The sequence below is a fragment of the Aptenodytes patagonicus genome, chromosome 1, assembly GCF_965638725.1.
Source record: "Aptenodytes patagonicus chromosome 1, bAptPat1.pri.cur, whole genome shotgun sequence".
Taxonomy (NCBI): Eukaryota; Metazoa; Chordata; class Aves; order Sphenisciformes; family Spheniscidae; genus Aptenodytes; species Aptenodytes patagonicus.
Window position 1 is genome coordinate 34110151 of NC_134949.1, and position 21000 is coordinate 34131150.

The 21000-nt window shown below is 39.0% G+C and overlaps 1 protein-coding gene across 1 annotated transcript in view; it reads right to left on the reverse strand.

The window, feature by feature from the left end:
* Nucleotides 1-21000, reverse strand: part of NELL2 (neural EGFL like 2) — a 156061-nt gene that overhangs the window by 39280 nt on the left and 95781 nt on the right. The window contains exons 14-15 of the mRNA XM_076331701.1: nt 4322-4444; nt 1624-1719 (exon numbers count right to left, since the gene is read on the reverse strand). Of these exons, the coding sequence (XP_076187816.1) occupies nt 1624-1719; nt 4322-4444 (219 nt within the window). The remainder of the gene's footprint in view (nt 1-1623; nt 1720-4321; nt 4445-21000) is intronic.

Below are 21000 nucleotides of genomic sequence, written 5' to 3' on the forward strand. Positions count from 1 at the left end.
GGACAGGCAGTTAGGCCAGCAGTCCGGCAGCTTTCGAAGGATATTTGGGGCTGAATGCACTTAAGCTGACTTAAGATAGCTTAAGGTGCCTGAACTTTCTGAATTGGGAACAGAGTGTCCCTGGGTTCTCCTCTAAAGAAAGGAACAGAGACAGGACTTCCAGGGGCAATTCAGAAAAGCCAGTAAGATCCCTCTTTGATAGTGGCTATTAATATTGACTATGCAAGGAGACTAAAGCAAATACGCTTCTAGTCTACACACTTCAGATTAGGAGTATAAAGCTGGAAAAGATGAATATGGGCCTTGAAACTATACACGTTATATTTAGTTGTTAACAGCAGAATGCTGCAAGGACCATATAAGACAAATATTACTAAAACAAAGTAACTGTTTTAATACTTAAGCATTATCTTAGCACACAAACTGTTCCAAGCAAAAACACAACAGTGTTACACTGAAGAGACCTTGATATCCTGTACCACATTATCTGCAGTCTGTGAAACAGTGAGGAATACTTGAAAACTTGCTCTTTTGACATTTTTCTAGAAATAGATGAACAATCAGGATACTGCTTTTCACACAGCATCCCTCTTGTGAACTGTGGTAATATGTGCTCAAATACAGAAGAATGAAAACAATCACATTTCTCACCTCTCAAATGGACCAGATAATACAGAATTCAGACCAGTCTGTGTTTTTCATTAAACTGGACATGTTTACAAGTCAGATGAAAGCAATACTTGCTCAAATGACCTCCTCTCCTCTGTTTGGAAGATTTATTGAAGGCAATATAGGACAGCAACAATAGTCAATCATAGGTGGCAGACTGCCCTTTTATTAGGCATACTGAAGCCAATTAATCTAAACGAGCTTTCTCCCTTTACCTCCTGGAAGCATGTATGGTTAGAATGCATTTAAAAATTCTGTAGCAATAAATAAAGGTGCTGAAACTATTCATTTGAACTTTGAGAAATTATTTACAGGCACTTGAGATGCTAAGTATTAACATTCTACATACTCTGCTGGGCCATGCCATTTGACTAGATCCAAGAGTTAAAAAATAAAGTTCTAAAACAAGACTTTGTGGTACTGCCATCCTCAGGGGTAGCAGGAAGAGAAAGGAATGCCTGCGAAAGGAGGTAAAAGCAGTAGGAACACCGAAACCTGCCTTAACACTGAGTCAGAAGACTGAGTTAATCGGAATTCTTCAAATAAGGTTGCAAGGGAAGGTGGGCTACTGAACCAGTCACACATTTACAGCATAGAAGTAATCAATTATTGGAATTTATTTCTAGATGTCAGATTGGTAATCTGCCATGTAATATGCCATGTATAGGAGATACCAAAGGCCATTTGAGGTGAAACGCAAGTCTATAATAATCTTATTAATTATGAAACATCAAAACCCAAGATGTCTTAATTCATGTTCTCATTTTTGCAGTCCACGTGCTTCTAATTAGAACTGCTGTAATATATTCGCTTGGGAGGCATATAAGAAAAGTGAGTAACTTTTTAGTAGCAGCTTCCTCTTTCAGTGCAGAGACTTAAATAATCCTTTATTCTTGGATTACCTCAAACATCCTCCTTGGATAACCTTCATCGTAAATTCAATTATAATCTTACCAGTTTCACAGCTGGGCCCAGTGAAGCCTTGTGGGCAGGCACACACATTGGAAGCAATACAGGCTCCTCCGTTCCTACACCCATCTTTGCAAAAAGCTGCAAAATGCAAAATCACAATATAAGGTTAAGAAAGAATTAACATAACTACACTCAGCAGCCACGCACGTGGCCACAGGCCGCTGGCAGGCTGGCACAAAACGCTGTCCCTGTGGCATGGAGTGCAGAGGCTGCCTTCTCCTAAAGATAGAGGTCACGAAGAGATGGTTTATGGCCCCCCTGCCTCACTGGCCAGATGGGCTGACAAGCTACAGAAGGAGATTAGAGTAAATCATCTGAAAACAACAGCTCACATATGTGCTTCTTCACATGCACTGGGAAGCAGTGAAAAGCAGCATCTTCCCCAGGAACAGACACTTCCTAGGGCAGTGCTGGTCTTCTCTGCTGCCCAAATAAAGGCCTGGGCATAATAGGCACAACTGAACACTGAATTGTCTGGCTACCTTATTCCTTGATTAAGCAGTTAGATTGAAACAATAAAAATAGGTTTTTTTCTCAGGGGATTCTGAAGAACTTAAAAACTTTTACCATTTACAGTTTGAAGTCAATCCCTGGATTTGTTCTTTGGCACGCTGCAACCTGAGAAGCCATGCTCACACATTTAGGTGCAGCATCCTCCAGATACAGTTGGGAATATGTGTATGCATTAAAGAGTCCCTTCTGCAGACACAGAAGTGCAACCAGCTCTGATAGAAAACATGGCAGCTGTTAATTGCTCTGATTGTATCCGCAATATGGAATCAGAAATGCTCTGGTCACAAGAAACTGTAGGTGAAACTAGGCAGATGGAGGTTATCACCAACATAAAGAGTTGCTCCAGGGCACTGGTCTAGCCCTGCGCTTGTACCCGGCCACCGGAGATGCCAGGCTTTGGTTTGCAGCTGCTCTGTGTAAGCACCACTGATGAGGTCTTAAGGCTCATCTGAGAGAGAACATGAGTGTTATCGATTCGAGCTTTCCAGCTCTCAGTTTCCAGGCACCGGCCTTGTGGTGTGAGAGCCCTGGCACTGAGTGAGACATCTAAGCTTCCTGGTGCAGGATGACACGGTGCACGGGAGCACAGCTGGCAGCACAGTGTGTGAAAAGCTGCCAAAGCCATGGGGACAAGAGGTGCATCCAGGTCTCTCTGAAGGACACTGGCATCCAAGCCAGGGCTGCAGAGAAGTACATTTCTCAGATTGGTATACACAGGCTCAGAGCCTTCTCCTGCATACTGTCTTTTCAGTATTGAAAAGGGAGGGAGGGAGGGAGGGAGGGAGGGATGCACTTTTCTTTCACAGTGGGGCCAGGTGCCCTCTGAAATGTCAGACCTGCAGTCAGAGCTCTTATTCAGGGAACAGAAGAGCCGAACGTGGTGCTCTAGGGTTATGCACCTTCTCTTAGACCCCAAAAAATCTCAATTACTTTTTTGGAAGCTGACACGCCTCCAGCAGAAGGACTGGGGAATACTCCCAAGCACAGCACAGGAGTGAGCTGCGCAGACAGAGCCCTCTTCTGAGAGGAGAGAGAGCTCTGGGTTTGAACCTCCTCAGGCTAAAACTTTTTTCCCATTCCCCAGAGGAGGAAATACGCCCCAGCATAAAAGGGCGTATTTGCTGACATCTCTCCCTCTACCCATGTGTTTGACTGGAAGTGGACTAGGCTGCCGTGTTTTACAAAGAGCTCGTTTATGTTAGAATAAAACCATACTGTGATTCAGGTGAAGGAATAACTAGTGCTAAGATCTTAATCAGGCTTAGCAATTAAAGAAATTCTGGGTTGCTTAGCCTTGATAATATACAGCAGCAGAATGTATCTATGGGATATTACCAATGTTAACTCCGGCCCCTGATGTTCTGACACCTAACAGATCAAGAGGACTGAGGCATGATTTCAAGGAACGCTGAGTATGCTATTGCTGCAGCTAGACCACTTCTCACGTCTGAGCCAGTTCCTCTACAGCTACACTACTTTTATTTTCAAGCATCCTCTAAATCCTATGCTCGGAGCCTGAGGACTTCCAAGGATTTGGGCCCGAGTACCAAGTATCATCTCCTCTGATGTGAAATGCAACACAAATAAAAGCAGCGTTTGCATCTCTGGGAAAGCACCTTTCTAAGACTAGTAATATAACTTCTAATATTTACCAGTGAACATTTACCTGAATGTTAGAAAACAAGGCACCACTTCATGTGTCGCAAAGGTTTTGTGCATGCATGTCTATTGCTTTTCTCATTTACAATAAAAAAACAGCATACCAAACAACTTTCAGTTCATCCAAGCAAAAAAGGAAGTGATTGACCGTGGACAATGTAGATCTGACAATGTTTTCACAGCTGTAACTTTGTTGGTAACTGTGGGCTTTCTTGAATGGTCTAGCATATATAGAAACTGTTAACTTGAGACAGAAATGAAACATAATTACTTCAAATTTTAGAGCATACTAACTTATGTATGCATCACCCTCAAATTACTGTGAACGCTGCCAAATGCAAAGTCAGTGTATACCTGCCTATGAAGATCTTATAGGTGCAGGATCTAGATGCCTAGCCTAGCATTTTGTCTGTCTTCTTCAAGGTACGTGAACAGATTTGCATCAACTATGACAAAGCATCTCATCCTGTTCAAAGATTACCATACCCTCGGGTTTTCAGCAGCTTACCTTTGCAGATGGTACCATTTCCCACGTAACCCGGCTTGCAGACACAGTTGTGCCCACCCACGGTGTTGAAACAGAGAGCGTTTTCATCACAGTTGTGCTGGTTTGTTATACATTCGTCATGCTCTGAAAAGGGAAGCAAGAAAGGGATGGTCCTGAATTTTTAAAACACAACAAAATAAAAGCTTTGTATAGGTTTCCACATTAAAAAGAGATACACACAGTAGTAGTTACTGACGATAGGGCTATGTGAACATGTAACCGTGGGATAGCCAGGTTATATATTTTTAGCACATACCAGTATGTGATAACTGCTGCAGCATAACTCCAGTTTCATTAACAGGGAGCCACCATCATTATACTTTCCGTGTGGGCTACAGTGTTCTCATAAACATTTGCCAAAGAGCTGGCTAACATATTGAAAATCCATATGCTAGTTCTACGGTATAATTTATTCATGCAGGTTTATCTTATGCGGGATTCATAGGGTTTCCTTCAGAAAGCTGACTCATGGTGCGAGACACACGCTCCAAACTGCAAAAGATACGGTTAGCAGAAGGCAGGACTTCAAAACGTAGCCCGTGTTTTCCTTCCCTTCAGTGCGTACGCAGCACTTTATTTAGATGAAGCAAGTAACCCAAAAACAAAGGTCTGCCTGCTGTTCAAGAGACTTTCAGCATGGTGTGTCCTAGCACCGGAGTGCGATGGATGAGACTCCTCGGTCCGGTGACTAGACTTAGACATATTGGGAAATACACCTTTTGGGAATAAATGAAAAGTCTGGACAATATGATTTTGTGTTAACCTGCAATGCACTGTTTAATCTGAAACAAAAAAGTATTGTATAAGTGTTCAGGTTACTGAACATTTTAATGTTTTAGTTTGTGAGTTTTAGGAAATGGAAAATGCAATTTCAACACAAGATGCTCTAAAGTGTCATTTCAAAATGCCACATGAAATGCTCTACTATTTTCAAAATGCAATATCTTAGTCTGCAGGCATCAAAATGAAATGTTCCCGTCTTCTGGAAATATTCCTTGCACTTTCTTTAAATCAACAGTATTCATCTATCCATAAATAATTTCAGACCCCTGAAATTTTAATTTCAGGAAAAAGGACTGTTTGGGGAACATAATGGCACCTAATTTTAATCAGCACACATGGACTAACCTGCATGTGAGGTTTTCATAGCCATCATTGTGCCCAGGTTTTAGCAAATTTTATTAGCGCAGCTTATGCCAGTTCTGGCTATCTGACAGAAGTCTTAAATCTGGAATTGGATGCTCTTTCGTCCCCAGTTTTGGGTATGTCACACTGCTCTGAATCTTCCCCTTTATAAATAAAGAGCTGAAGTCTGCACATACCCCACAGAGTTGTCAGGAAAATTAATTTCTTAACATTTGCAAATCACTATGGAAATGTTCAACTTGCTATTTCAACACTGGCCATAAACTGTAGGAGTATAAAACTGGCAGAATGGCACATCTCTAATCCATCAGTAGATGTAAATTGTCCTCTAGTCATGGCAAGCACCTGTTGTTTAAAAGGGGGGAAAAATTCACCACAATGTAACTAATCAATTCTAAACGCTACACGGTTTAGATTTATTTATTTTTGGTGGGTTTGTTGTTGTTCTTGTTGTTGAGTGTTTATTTGTTTGGTTTTTAATAACAGTAACCTAATATCCCTCTTCTGCACAAGGATTTATGTGTCTTTCTCATCACCAACAAAGCTCTTCCCAACCCTCAGCGCCGAGGCACCAGCACTTACTGAGCTAAGTCCCTCGCTGGATGCAGCAGAGCATGGGCTGCAGGCCTCTACCCTGAAGCATGAGATTTAATTACTTCGCTCTCATCATGAATAACTAACATTGTTATTGTTCACCAAATGATCCAGCCCCTCTAAAATCCAGTTACGATATTTGACTCCGACCTCCTAACATAGTGAAATCTCTCGTGCTGGCTGAAACAATATTTATGCTAAATCAGTCCATAAAATAAAAGAGAAGAAAAGTAATGACCATGCAAATTAGGTAAAAAGTGTTATCTGTACTGTAATAATATCCTGGCTTTCTTAGTTTGTGTTAATATCATGATTTTATTTAAATATGGTATGCTATTTAAATATTAAATATGTGTTATTTTCTCATTTTTAAAGGTTCTGTATAACATTCAGCAGGAAAGTAACTATGGAAATGTGCGAAATATTATGCACTCAGCAGGCCAAAATATCTTGCAAAGCCATTATCTTGGTATCTCAGGAGGTAGGGTCTATACAACAATACATCACACTGGTAAACACATCTCAAACCACTGAATTTGACAAATTAAGTATCATCCTCAATGAGGAAGTGTAGCCATCCACCCCATGCCTTAGGAATGCAAAAGCATCCCTGGCACGTACAGCAGCACTTTACTATGGATAAGAGTACATTAGAGGAAAGCAGGTGATCACAGACTGTCACACTGAGAGGAACGGCTCTACGCGCGTGGCTGGAGCAGCTCTGAAAGCCCATCGAGGCGCCCACAGGCACGGCAAGCGCCGTGGCCTCTATGCCAAGCAAACTTGCTATTGGTATTCCAGTACAACAAGGTCTTAACCGTATTTATAACACCATCTTGCCATACCAGGGCCTTGAAGACCATGTGTACAGATGTATGTCCTTCATATAAAAAGATGACCGTCACACTTGAGTGTGCCTTCCTAACATTTACTCTCTGGGCTAAGAAAAACTACTGAGTCTTTTAAGATGGATTTTGCTTAAAGCATACAGTACCAATAAAATTAACTTTCTGTCAGCTAAGTAAGGGAGCTTGGATTCAAAGATAATATGCCTGGTTTCCTACTCTTGCCGTAAGAAACTTCAGTGTTTCATATACTCCTGTAAGAAAGTTCATGGAGGATGCTTGCTAACATTTTAGGAGGGTCCAGCACACAACCAGAACTATACCAAAACAGCCAGCACTTCTACTTCTGTGGTTATCTGCTCGAACTTCAGGTCTATTTTTATATAAATCAAATATTAGCAACTCATGAAAAATTCATGGGTCTGATAAATGATTCTTGGATTGAAGTTTACATGTCATTTTTTAGGAGGAAAATGTCTCAGAGTAAGAGGAAATTTTGTGATTCAATTTAAGGAGCAGAGATTTTAAAATTATAGGAATGGAAAAAATCAGCAAAAAAAGAATCAGGATGTTTTACAATCCATCTAGATTTGTTGCTCTGTATCATCTGAGCTTAGCTTCAGTAACACACTTAAAACCATTTAAACATAGTACTTCATATTCCTTCTTACAGCGGCACCTAACAGAGCAGTCAGCCTACACTTCAGGACTGGCTCTTTCATGGACTGATTACAAATGGTTAAACTAGACCTGAAAAAATGCTGTACATAAAGCGTCTTTCTACATTCCCTCTTCCAGCACATGGCACGCTATCTACACCAATTTAAAGAGACCATCAGAAACAGCTTCTTCCAGAATTCTCTATTAATAACAAGGCAGACTGTCCAGCTTTATTAAAGATAGAAATACTTATTTGTAATAAAAATTAATTATTCTTCATTAATTCATGCGTATCGCTTTGCTTTCTTTTTTAAATCAAACACTTGGAAAGTCACCTTAAATAAGGAGGACACTGCAGAGACTGAGTTCAGCCATCTTAAATATCAAACCAGGAACTGTAGAAGCAGACAGGACTGTGCATTATAAAGAACCAAAAAAGCAATTTATAAAAGAATCATTTAAAGAGAACCATTAATATGGTTTTTAAGGTCAAAAACTAGTATAGAAACATTATTTGCATTGTTTAGAAATTTCAGTACTGCCCAAATGTATTTCTGATGCTGCAAGAAACAACACTGATGCCATTTATTTCAAGCATCTTTAGAAATCGTGTGACACATTTAATGAAAGTCCTGTACTTATTTCACTGCACACCATAATGATGATGGGGACAGGCCAGGTACAACAGTATTACAGAGGCAAGGAAATAAAAATTACTTTTGCAAAAAGATTTTAATGATTAACACACCTGAATTTGCATAAACATATTCTATAAAGACCGAATGCACTTGTTTCAATGATTACTTCTAAAGCTTTATTATCTAATATATCTACATTCCATTTTGCACTGTTCAGGACTCTATGCTCAACAGTGTTAAAATTCATAAAATCTCTGTCCTAAGTAAAAATCAACCAAAGTTGTGAATACAGTATTTGTATCGACTAAAGTATCTCTGGAATGAGGTCTTTCTAGATAGAAAAAAAATTTCAACTCTAAACTTTGCCATTGCTCCACAGTAATAACAATAGCAACAGAAAGTGCATCTGAATGTTCCATTAAAGAGTCCTTATGACACAGACGACTTAAGAGATGCAAAAAATTATGTGACAAAGCAATTAATTCACTTACACGCATTTGGGTGTGCAGCAAATAGATTATATACACACACACAAATACATATACATATATGTCACACAAATACATATACATGTATGTACATACATATATACACATACAGTAAAGGTGATGTACTTTATTTTACTTTGGTTCACTTTGAAATAGTACTCTAGAATATTCCATATGGTTTGCTTGACAAAAATGTTGTTACTTCAGGATATCTAGGGTGAAGTACTGCATCCTAGTACTTTACCTAGTACATCCTAGAGACTGCTGGCATAAAGTGATCAGGTCCCACTAGATCCTGCGATGTATGACAATGCAATGACAGCTGGGGGATCTGTCTTACCAAGTTCATTATCTGTGCAGAGATTCTTGCAGAGCTTAGTAAAATTTAACATACTGTCTACAAGGTGTGTCACCTACCTCCTCCTCCTTTTATTTTCCTAGCACTATGCAACACCAGTCCCTATCCTTCCTACTGTGTATTTCTTGATTAATAATAAACAAAAAAATCTGTAGAGCATTTCCTACTTGCATACTGCAAGCCTTCCCAATATTTGCCTTGCGCATCCAAATTCTGCAAATGTCTAAGAAAAAAAATAAACAAACAGAATCCAATCTAGCAGCAAAAAGGGACGATGAATGAGTTGCATCACTTATTTATGGGTAAAGAATATTACGCTGGCAGTTTTCCCGAACCATCCATTACCAACATTGGAAAATAAGAGCTGAGATCACACTTAAGGCACAGAAATGCATAGAAGTTCCCAAATATATAAATAAAATACACCCCTCCAATTGTAATCTTTTAACACCATGCAACAGATATTCATTTCTGAATGAGGAACTTGTGGACCAGGATCAAATTAAAATAATTTAAATAAAGAGAATATATTAGGATTTTCTCCTTTTGATGCCTCTGAAATCTTGAACTCAAATTACTTTTGGCCTCCTGTCTCCTTCCCATTGATTTGGTATAGATCTACGGAGCCTTGGTGACCAGCTGGCAATCTGACACAACAGTGACACCAGTCGCAGCAGTGACAACAGATAAGAGTTACTTGAAATATCAGTAGCTGACACACTTAAATGCCCACTTACAGTTTATCTTAATTACAAGCTTTTTTCCCTCATATAGTTCATGTACAAGACAAAAATTAGTAGTAATTATATGGGTAGTTTGGAAGACTTATTCCATTAACATCATCTGGGAAATGACAGACGGTTAATTTCTTTAAGGCTTCATATTAACTAGTTTAAACTCTAATTAGCAGGGTTACTTAAAGTCTCAGTATGCATACTATTTTCAAAGAGTAAATTTATTGATGATTATGCTATGTTTTCCATATATTTATGTTAAATTTTTGTATTGATATTCCCCAACTCAAGTATGCCCCAATTCATTTTTCTATAGCTACTCCCTAATTCAAATGCAAAATGGAACCCATGCTTTAATTACGCATAGAGTTACCATCACACAGTTTACCCTTAGTTAACGCTGAAGTCATTAATCATTAATTAATGACCACCAGCAACTGCCCTCAGTTCAAAGCTGGGGATATGAAAAGCCAGGTCTCCCTACAATAGCCTATTCACTGCTAATAACAGTAATCCTGTTATTTGATTGATTTTCACCTTCATCCACTCCCATATATCCATGCTGCTCTTGGTCCTCATTTTCTAATTCTTTCTTCAGGGCAGCCATAAACAATTTCTGTAGACCTATGTCCAGAATTTTCCTAGTTTTTTCTCTTAATTATGTTGATAATAAAAATAGCTCTGGCATGTGCATGTTCTATTTTCAAGGTCTGTTCAGAGACCATCCTGCTTTCTGAAATGCTGTTTCTGTCTGTAATTACTTAGTCCATTGTTGTTCTTCAGGGAGAACAGCTGCCATCGTCTCATCCAGATGTCTACTTCTCTCTTTTATCTGTTAGCTTATTTACTTATTCTATATTTGGTTTTAATATGATAAAAAAAGGAAAAAAAAGAAAACTATAACGAAACCTTAGGAAGAAAATCCACCTGGGGATACGGCCAAAATCCAGTGCTCCTTTTCATATCCATGATGAGAAAGCTCCAGGACTGTATCATAGTTATACTACTAGGAAGATGTAACAGGGAACCTATATTAATGGCAATTATTGACGAAGGATTAAAAGCAGCTGAAAAACACTTGATCGAGAGATGGCATTACTCAGAACACACACCCATTCTCCTTGTGTCTGCCTGTGAGGCTAGGAGGGCTTTGGAGAAAGCTAGGTGGCTGTGGCTCTGATGAGACTCAAGGCAGGCATGGACTGAGCTGGACTTTTGGAACTGGTATAATTTGTTTCACAAAAAGAGAAATCTTGACACCGAATGTGATGATGAAATCCACCCCTAAAATACCTCCCACTTCCAATCATGAAGTTCTTTTCTCTCTAGGACAACCAAAATTTTTAACGTGTGCCCTGTTCTTTACCAATGTGGAGAACACAAGAAAGATCCTCGGACCAAAAAAACCCTAGAGAAATACTGCATATTTATAGGCAAATATAACTTCAAAAAATATGGGACATTCTAAATCTAGTAAACACTAGTTTTTTGAAAACATATTCTAAGACGATTTTCAATTTTATGTTTTATGGCATGTACTTTTTTTCCTACCCTCTTACTTTTACTTTTTTCTTTGCACAAAATCTCTTTTCTTTACTTTTTGGTTATTCCTGTTCTGGGTTTTCCTCCTAGATTGAAGGAATACGTAACTCTTAGCCGTAAGTCCCTTTGAATTGTCCACTAGTAATCCCAAATTCTGTAGCTCTAATAATGGATTTTATGGCTCTATGCAGGGTATACTCTCCGTCAGGACTCAACTTGAAAAGCCTAACACGAGTTGAATGTCGATCAGTCCACCCTTCCTGTGGTATCTGCACACCAAGAAGTCCATGCCAATATCTCCTGGCACTCACAGAAGGGAAAGATATTCTTGGTCTCAGCCACAACGGACAAGTTGATGGGTGAAATACATATTTCAAGGCAGGCCTACCATTACTCCCTCCATCTTCCTCCACAACTCTTGAGCAAATCATTTAAACCTTCTTAAACACACCTAAGTTTCACCATCTTCAAAATGTGTATTATAATTGTAATTTCTGATTTCATGGAACATGACATATTTTTGCAAAATACTCACACTCCTCTTGTGGAGGCTTCCATTGTAATATTAATCAGTGTTACTTCATGTAACATCCTGTCAATTTTTACACTTTTCAGCCAGTTAGGCAGAGGAAATATATTGAAGAATATTTAGTATGATAGCTAAAGTTAGATAAGCTTTAATTTATCTCCACTTTCCTTAATGTCTGCCACTTTCTATATTCCTTCTTGAACAGAAAAGTTTAAGGGAAGGATTTTCTAAAGCACTTAGCATAGGCCTAACTGTTTCCCCTAAAGGAAAACCTGTAACTCCCACTGATTTCAATGGCAGGACTGTAATGCAAATGCAAAATTATTTTGAAAATCCCACCTTAAGAGATTTCACTCTAGACATAAGCTCTGTGACCTTGTCACCCACTTCTTTCTTGCCTTAATTCAAACTGATCTCTTAATATCTTGTCTCTTCTACCACTGACATTTTAAAATACGGTTTCTATCTTTTAAAAGGTATTTCATCATTTAGACTTTCTCCATAAATTCATTTCATTTTTTTTTTATCTAGCCAGATGCATTATTTGTTTCTAGGTAAATCTTTTTAAATTCCAACTTGTATTGTACAAGAAACCTCCCAAGCACTTATGATAAACTGATGCTTTCAAAATCTTCTATTATGTTGTCAAAAGTGACGATAATAGCAAATTCTGCAACTATAGTAGTGTTCCCTACTTTGTTGCTACTAGAACAGCCAGACTAGAGCTGTAAATACTCTACTCCCATTTCCTCAGCCAACTGAAAAATGTTTATTTTACTGCTTCTCCTAATGCCAAGCCTTTTAATTTACTGTTTCCTTACTAAAAGGCTCTATGTTATACAAGTCTGCCACCAGCAACAGATACATGTATTGGATACTTGGCCTCCATCCTACACGTATTTCTGTTATACAAAGAAAGCAGAAAAGAGGCTCTCCGACTGCTGAGGCTCCTAACTTGCGGCCTATTCTCGTATTTCACTAGTAACAACTTACAGACCGTCTACATAACCAGAGGGCTCCACAAAAACGCCTTTGAGCAACACCGTTTTTCAGCACGGAGATAAGAGAAGGATAGATATACAACAGGACGGGAGAAACATGTCTCAGCAATCAAATACCGGCCAAAGTTCGTTTAATAAATTACAGACGTACTCAAGGCTCTCTGGAGACAGCTGGTGCCCCTCTTCTATTCTTTTTGGGATAGCATCGTGACCAGAGTTTGCCAACTCATTGTTCTGGGGGCTCCTGGGGAAATTACAGCTGCAACATACAGCACCATTATCAAGGACAGTGCTTGCCAGGTCAAGAAAATGAGAGACATCACAGTGGTGGATGAAATGCTGCTGTTGCTTTGATCCTGCTCTTGTCCGCAGGAATCTGGAGCAACTTACCTAACCGTAAGTATTAGGGAACAAATGGTTTTTCTGTCCTCTTATGCAGCAGGGAGATTTCTTAATGCATGAGATGGTTCCTCTTATTTCCCTGGCGGTACTGTGACACAGGCACTCAGATGACCCATCGAATATCAAGTAAGACAGTACTATTTTTGATAAAACAACTGTAGTGCTTGAGCTCTATGGGGAGAGGAGGCTTTCCTTCACTGTTGCTCATCTGATTTTGAAGAGGGTTCTCTACTTGAAAACAGGGACAAAGATATGCTTCAGTGATGGTAAAGCAGAACAATATTGATGCTTTGCCCTTAGGTCAGCCTTGATACTGTCTCTAGTGAGGCTCTCGATTTTCCCTGATAGTTTACGGAGGCGCACCAAAACAGCACAGCAAATGTATTCTTCACAAACACTGCACCCAAGCTGCCTTCCCTGGAAACAAAAGCACTTGGGGAGAATGGTACAGCCAGTTCTCACCATAGCTCTTCCCTGACATTATGCTAACACACATACCCAGCCTTGGAAGCCAGGAAGTGCTCCTGGCTTCTGCAGTTCAGACATAGCCCTTGATGCCAGCAGATACCCTGCAGAGCTGTCTGCACTGCTTCTAACAAAAAATGGCACAGCATAGTAATGGAGATTCAATGAAATTAGCTTTCATCTTCCTTTCCCCCCCTGCAATGGTATGAAACTTGACACTGGCTAATTTAGTTGTTTCATGGGTAGATTTTCTAGCCCACACCATGCTTTTGTTGCCACAGTTCAACTGCTAGTGCCAAACAAGCTTACAAATAATTATTTCAGTACTTACATATATGGATACTTATGTGCATTTTATACTGATAAATAAATATTTGCATAAGCACATCTTAGCAAACTTCACATATTTGAAAAATTCTGCCATCAAATCTGCTCTCCTATTTAAGAACACCGTGAGTTGCTCTAATAAGCAGAACCACGGATGACATTAAGTCTTCAGTATTGTTCAGGTCTCAAACACTCAAAATATGAATTTAGAATCAAACCACAGAGTTAAGAAAAAAGCAAAGCTTGACCAGATATTCCATTTTCCTAATACTACTGTCATCCCAGGATGACTTCACCTTTGTAATCCTCTTTCCTTTACATGTCTCCTCTTTGGAAAAGTTAGGATTTAAGCTGAGATGCTGTGAACAACTTTGAGGACTTCAAACTAAGATGAAGCCCACCCCATGGAAGGTGTACTAAGTGAATAAACACGGGGTATTCAAAGCAGACTGGAATATCCATTCAGGTTACCACCAACCACAATCTCTATTTACCTCCCAAACATTAAAATGATGTAGGCAGAAGTTAAGTTGAATTCTACATCCATTTCCACCTTCTGAAGAGCTAGGAACAAGGTAATAAATTCTTCTTACCAAGCATGTGCACACTCCAAACATTAAAAACACAGAAAAATAATTAAAACAGATTACTCTTGATGGACCCCCACCTTTCCAGAAATCAATCCTCTTATCATGAAAAGAACTGGTCATTTATGCTCACTTTGAACAGTGTGAAACCTTTATCTTCTTTTTTTTAAATGCACTGTCATTAAAAGATTCTGCTACAGGTTTCCAAACCCTGAACATCAAAGTTAACACTGTGTGACAGCTGGTATGTTCCAAACTCATCACATTTAGTGGTCTGTAACAGAGTAAATGACACAATTACCTGCTGTAATTACTGTTGCTGACAATATATTTTCCCTGGTGATTGGTCTGTGTGACTCAGAGATGCTTATCTTTGTCAGTCCAGTCCAAATCTCCATTTCCATGTGACTTGGACATTAACTTAGGAAGTATTTACAAATTAGTTCCAATATCTGCCAAGACAGATATTTGGGATAGTATAAATTAATCTTTTATTGCATGGTTAAACAGTCTACCACTCTAATATTATTTTGCATTAGAAAATAAGTATTCACAAGGAAATTCTCTTCCCCATTTAAATCAAAAGCTCATTTCTTTTATTAATATATTGGAAGGGAAGCACACTGAAACAGGTAAATAAAATGAAGGAATAAAATGCAAATAAATAAGTACATTGACATTTTCACAAAATGCTCGTTCCCAAAGCAAAACATGAGGTAAAAAAATCAAGTGATAAAACATTAACATGCTTAATTCTCATTGCCTTCTTGTGACAATTTTAAAGAACACCTACAGAAGACAACAGTGACTTCTGATCTAGAGCAATGTGAGTTACAGGCTAATCAAGCTAGCTGACTGCAAGCATTTCACTGGAATACCTTTCACTTTTAAAATATAAAATAGATACAACTCCTTGCACCATTTCTCCTAAGAATACACTTAAGATGATGTGAAAAGATTGCAGCATATAATGACAGTAGGAAACAGATACAGTCTTTTTAAGATGATTTGGAAGCTTGTCAGAAAGAAAAGACTCCTACAAAAGCTCCTACAAACCATTTAGGTAGAGCAGCCTCCTATTTTACTGCTAAGCTTGTTGACAGAGCTCTTGGTTCTCAAGAGAAACATCGAGATTTTCAAAGTTTTTTGTTATTTGATGGGGAGGGCCTCAATTTTTGCACATCTGACCACATACATTGTAAAGGGGACTGATTTCAAGAAAGTAAATTGATTACCATTTCTGAAATAATTTCTGTTTTCAGTTTTCTAGTTCAGTCTTGAAGATGCCTCAAAACCACTAGTGTTTTCTTAAAAAAAAAAAAAAAAAAAGACAAAGACAAGACAGAACAGTTCTGTATATTGAGAATGTCCTCAGGAAAAATATCAAATATCTTTTACAGACACAGTACTTTCAGAAACACTGCCTCACTATACGTATCTTCACTAGCAAAAGTGAAATTTCACCCAAGAACCTTAGGATTACGTTGTACAGGAGCACAGCATAGACAGCGATGCTTCCCTTTGTATCAACATGACTTTTCAAATTAATGGTGATTATTTGGCCAGTCTTCCTTGGGGCATCGGCAGAACAAAACCTTAAGGATGGGTTCCAACATATTTTCTCAGTAGGTGGTATTTGTTCCTTCTTGTTGGCCCACCCTTTCTGACCGCCACAGAGAGGTCTTGCCAATCACTTCTTTGTTCATTTAAGTGAACTGGAAAACATAGACTGAGCAAATTCTGGAACTGAAACTAGTTTTAGACAGAATTAGAAGGGCAGAAAAAGTGCCAGTTTAGCTTCCACACTATGTGTTCATGCAGGACAAGCCACAGCCTGCCTGCAGGATCAGCAGCACATTTCAGTGTGAATCAGAAGTTACATGCAGAACTAAAAATATAAGCCTTTCTTGGGATTACGCATAAGAACACAGACACCAGATGAGTCAGTGAAGTGGATAAACCCAATATGTTTACTTTGTGCACCAACACATTTCAGGGTAGATTTCAGCATAATTCTACGTGCAATGAAGGACTAGCAAGTACGCAACTCCTGCTGTGGTCAAGTGGTTTGTACCACAAGCAAGGCCACTACTCAAGCACACAGCTGAGAAGAGAGGGTTGTAACCCAAAAGGCTATTTCTGAATTATTCTGGCTGCAGAAGTTAATTTCTAATTTGAAGAAGCAGTTTGATGCAGCGAAGTACATCTGTTTTTGTAAGTCAAGAATCATCAGTCCAAAAGACTGACAAAAGGGAGTAATATTGATAAAGATTTATTGCAGAGACAAACCTAGGAAGGATTTGTCAAAGAAGATGACAAATACTAAATTATAATGACTGACAGTATAAAACATGAGTTAAGGAAACAGTCTGCCGCTTAGCATAAAGCAGGTTAATCTCTTATAAACATTACATGAAAAACGAAGGACACTCATAAGTTGTTTCAGGAGTCACTCATTACCAGACATGCCATGTAGCATGCAGTGGGATTCAAATTATAAAGAATTAAAAGTTTCCATGCTCACAGATTGTCTGAACAGAAATAATTCAGGGATACATATCTGTCCAAACAGGAAACTTCCATATTCATTCAAAGAAAAAACTTGCAGCTATAATATTAAAAGAAAAGGCTTCTGAAGCCCTGGACAAAATTAAAAAATCTTACGTCTCCTCTTACGAGTCTTGACAGACAGTTATGTTTCTTACTCTCTGCCTTTTCTTACAACTGTGTTATCTTAAGATTGGAAATGTTTTTCAACAGTAGAACGCCAACAGACTGACAGACATTATAACCATATACTGCCAGCTGTACCTACTACCCTCAAAACCTGGATAATTTATATTATGGTTATAGTCACCTTGATTTTATTGTGAATGTGTAGAAAACTGCCGACTTCAACATAGCATGACCACATAACCTTAAATAACTCCACTGTTCCTTTTTTAAAAACTGTCTTGCTTCATACAGTAGCGCCAGTCTCTCACTGACCTTGGCTGAAGTCCCTCTGAGAACAGGCTACGCTCTCCCGGCATGAGGCAATCACCAGCTGGCTCAGACATGATAGATGTGAGCTATCCAACTTCCTTCACTTCTGGCTTGCTCAATGAGACAGCAGCAGATTCCCATCTCCTGAGCCAGAAAGATCTTTACTTCAAAGAAACTGTCCTCAAGGCTACCTACTGTGTTTCCTGACCTTTGCAGTCTATCTTTCACAGTCTGTGATCATCCACAGAAAGATGGGCCAGGGGAGGTCCAGCTGTGAGAGGATGTCATGTTGAGGTTAATTAATACCAGCCATCCTCTCGCTACCATCATCCTAATTCCCACAGTCCACAACTACCATCCAGTACTGGGATGAACAGATGAAGACGTTTTGACCAGACAATACCCCATGTACTCTTCAGTCTCTTGTATTTAAATTCTTCTAAAGAAAACCCTACTGCAGCTGTTTGGTTGCTGGTAATTCTGGGTGCAATTCAGCTCTAGATTAAGGTATCTAAATTCAGGTGTCTACATGTGTGTTACTGTGCAGGATTCCATTGTATAAACACACACCTAGCTAAAAAGTGACATCTAGCCTGGCACCTCCTGGGTATCCAAAGGCATCAGCAAAGGTTGTCAGGTGTAACACAAGGCTCTGCAGGAAGACTGTAACAGCAGTTGGAGACCAAGTAGGACACCCTACAGCACCTAAAAAGGCACTAGACCTATGACTGGGCAACCAGATCTTGCTATAATATCTAAGTTCCCATTTCAGTCAGTGCAACCTGGAGAACTCAACAAGTGTGAAATAGATACCTAACACAGGATTGAGTTGCCCACATGTAAGGGGCTCGAACGCATGGAGAGGGGCAACTTACTCTGCTTGCATCCAGCTGTCACTCAGAAGAGCGCAAGACCTACATGGCCTAATCCCATGATGACAGCTACCTAGATCATCTCAAATAGCAGCAGGAACCTCTAAGTAGACAACTGAGTTGGGTCCAGCTGAATCCTTGACCTCTGTTGCTTACAATGTGAGCTTAGATGAAGACATCTACATTGGGGTGTCTTAATTGCAAACTGAATTCCACCTCCTGTGTCAACGTCAGTAAAATTCTAACATCAAAAGTCAATGTAATTAGCTATGGAAATGAATAATTCATTCAGTGCTGTATGGTTTGTTAGACTGTCTATTTTTACAATACACTGTTAATTTCGCTATCCCCCTACATTTCTAATTTCCAATCATATTGTACTGACACAGCACATAACTGCATTGTAGAAGCTGTCAAGGGACTCTGGGTGCTTGGAAGCTGCAGGGGGGTTCAGAACACTGAGAAATGGGATGTACACTGGATGTGTGTCGTAATACTGTGAGATAAATATTAAGCAATGTTAATGTTTGAAAACATTGTAATTTCAGAATTTTTACATGAATGAAAGATCTCACTCTTTTCTGAGTTACTGTTTCAGATTGAGTATATTCTCAAGTTGACACCTGTACCTCCTTTTATATATTGAAAACTTCCACATCACCCTAAGAATGCAAAATATATTCCTTGTAAAACAAAATAATCAATTCTGATGTCTGCTTCTGCAGACAGATTTAAACAGTATACAGAAGCTGTAGGAATGCAAAATAGTTAGAGAATTGCTTTTGATATAATACCTTTACCATCCTCTATTCCTAAGGCCAACAGGGAATCCAGCTCTCTAACACACGTATATCTATATATACGTACACACACCCCAAATATACGAAATATATATAGATATTTGGTAAAAGAATGATTTCTGTAAAGGAATTAGGTATCCAATACTGAAGATCACACATTTGTATCTTTGTCAAGGGAACACATTCTCTATTTATCAACTCAAATCATATTCTACCGAAGACCCTTTAAAAATGTATTGGATTTGAGCAGCTGAGAAATCAATCCTGCTACAATTGCATAGCCAGATGAACAGTTGTTATGAACTGGGTCAGTAACCAACGAGGAAATGGGACCTAAAAAGTATCCTCTAGGAAGGAAAAAAAAGGTCTCATTCCAAGTTAAAACAGCCTCCGAACTAAGTTGTCAATGATAACCCAATTCAATCCAAATAAAGCATAAATGAGCTCCATTGTATAAGATATAGCAGATATATAAAAATTACTTGTGTTGTTATCTTAGTAATGTGGTCGCATAGCAACAAGCTCAGTCTGAATGATCATTCCTTTATTAGCTTTGTGAATTATCTTACAGCTAGAAAGTGGATATTGGAGAAAATTTATCCTGAAAGAGGATTGAGAGCTTCATGTAGGCTGACATACTATAAAGCAGAATGGAAACTGGGCCAAGTAATGGAAATCAGAATCAAATAGGTTTTGAGTTAAAAATGCTCTGTGCATACAAGCTGACTTCTAGAGTGTTTATTACTAACAGCAACCCTGACAGTACAGCTGGACACCATCGCCTCAGTGGAGTTTGGATTACACTGTGTGATAATGCATGTGCGTGCACGTTACTTCTAATATAACTGGGAGGGGCGGGTGTCACCAAAATCAGAGATGGAAAAGACAGATGGTTCATCTTGCCCACATCATTATAAACCCAGAACCGCATGTTTTCTTTGGTGCTTTGCTGACTACAACGTTTCCTTACTCAAGCCATAGTATGTCACTCCAGTGATGTTACAACAAGCCCCTGTCAGGACCCTTTGTTTATTGCCCTCTCCCTTGCACCATACCGCGCAATTATTCTGACTTTATTTAAGCACAGTCAATGAGCTCAGCTGTTGTACAAGCTGCAGAACTCGAGGAAAACTTGAAATGTTGCTGAATTCATCAAAATAAGTGAAGGAAAATAGACAGGAAGAAATTAGCTTTTATTGTCATGTCTCACATTACTGTATTTTCAAGTAACAAAGCTGGTATACTACAAGCATATGACTAATCTGAGGTCACAGACTTTTTTTTTTAACTTCTTTGCAGCAGTGAAGGGTAAAGGGTATACAGCAGTGCTGAATAAAGTTGCATCTTGTGGCCATATTTAGTCACTTATTAAAAGGTGGCCTCATTTACCAATGTACTAAGCACTATCAGCTCTTATTATCTTCAGGATGACTTGTGGATGCTCTTGTGTGTCTGAAAAAGCAGGCCAATTTTATACTGTTAATTAACTGAGGACAAGCATGCAGCTTTAAACACAGAAGCTGGATGACTTCATTCAACTCTGGATTACATCAGTCTTACAGTAGCTTTTCTCAATGGAAAGCCAGGCAACTGTACCACTCCTACAAGAGGTTGGTGGAGGTACTAAAACATAGCCCACGTTCCTCGCATGTAAGCTAGATTTTATT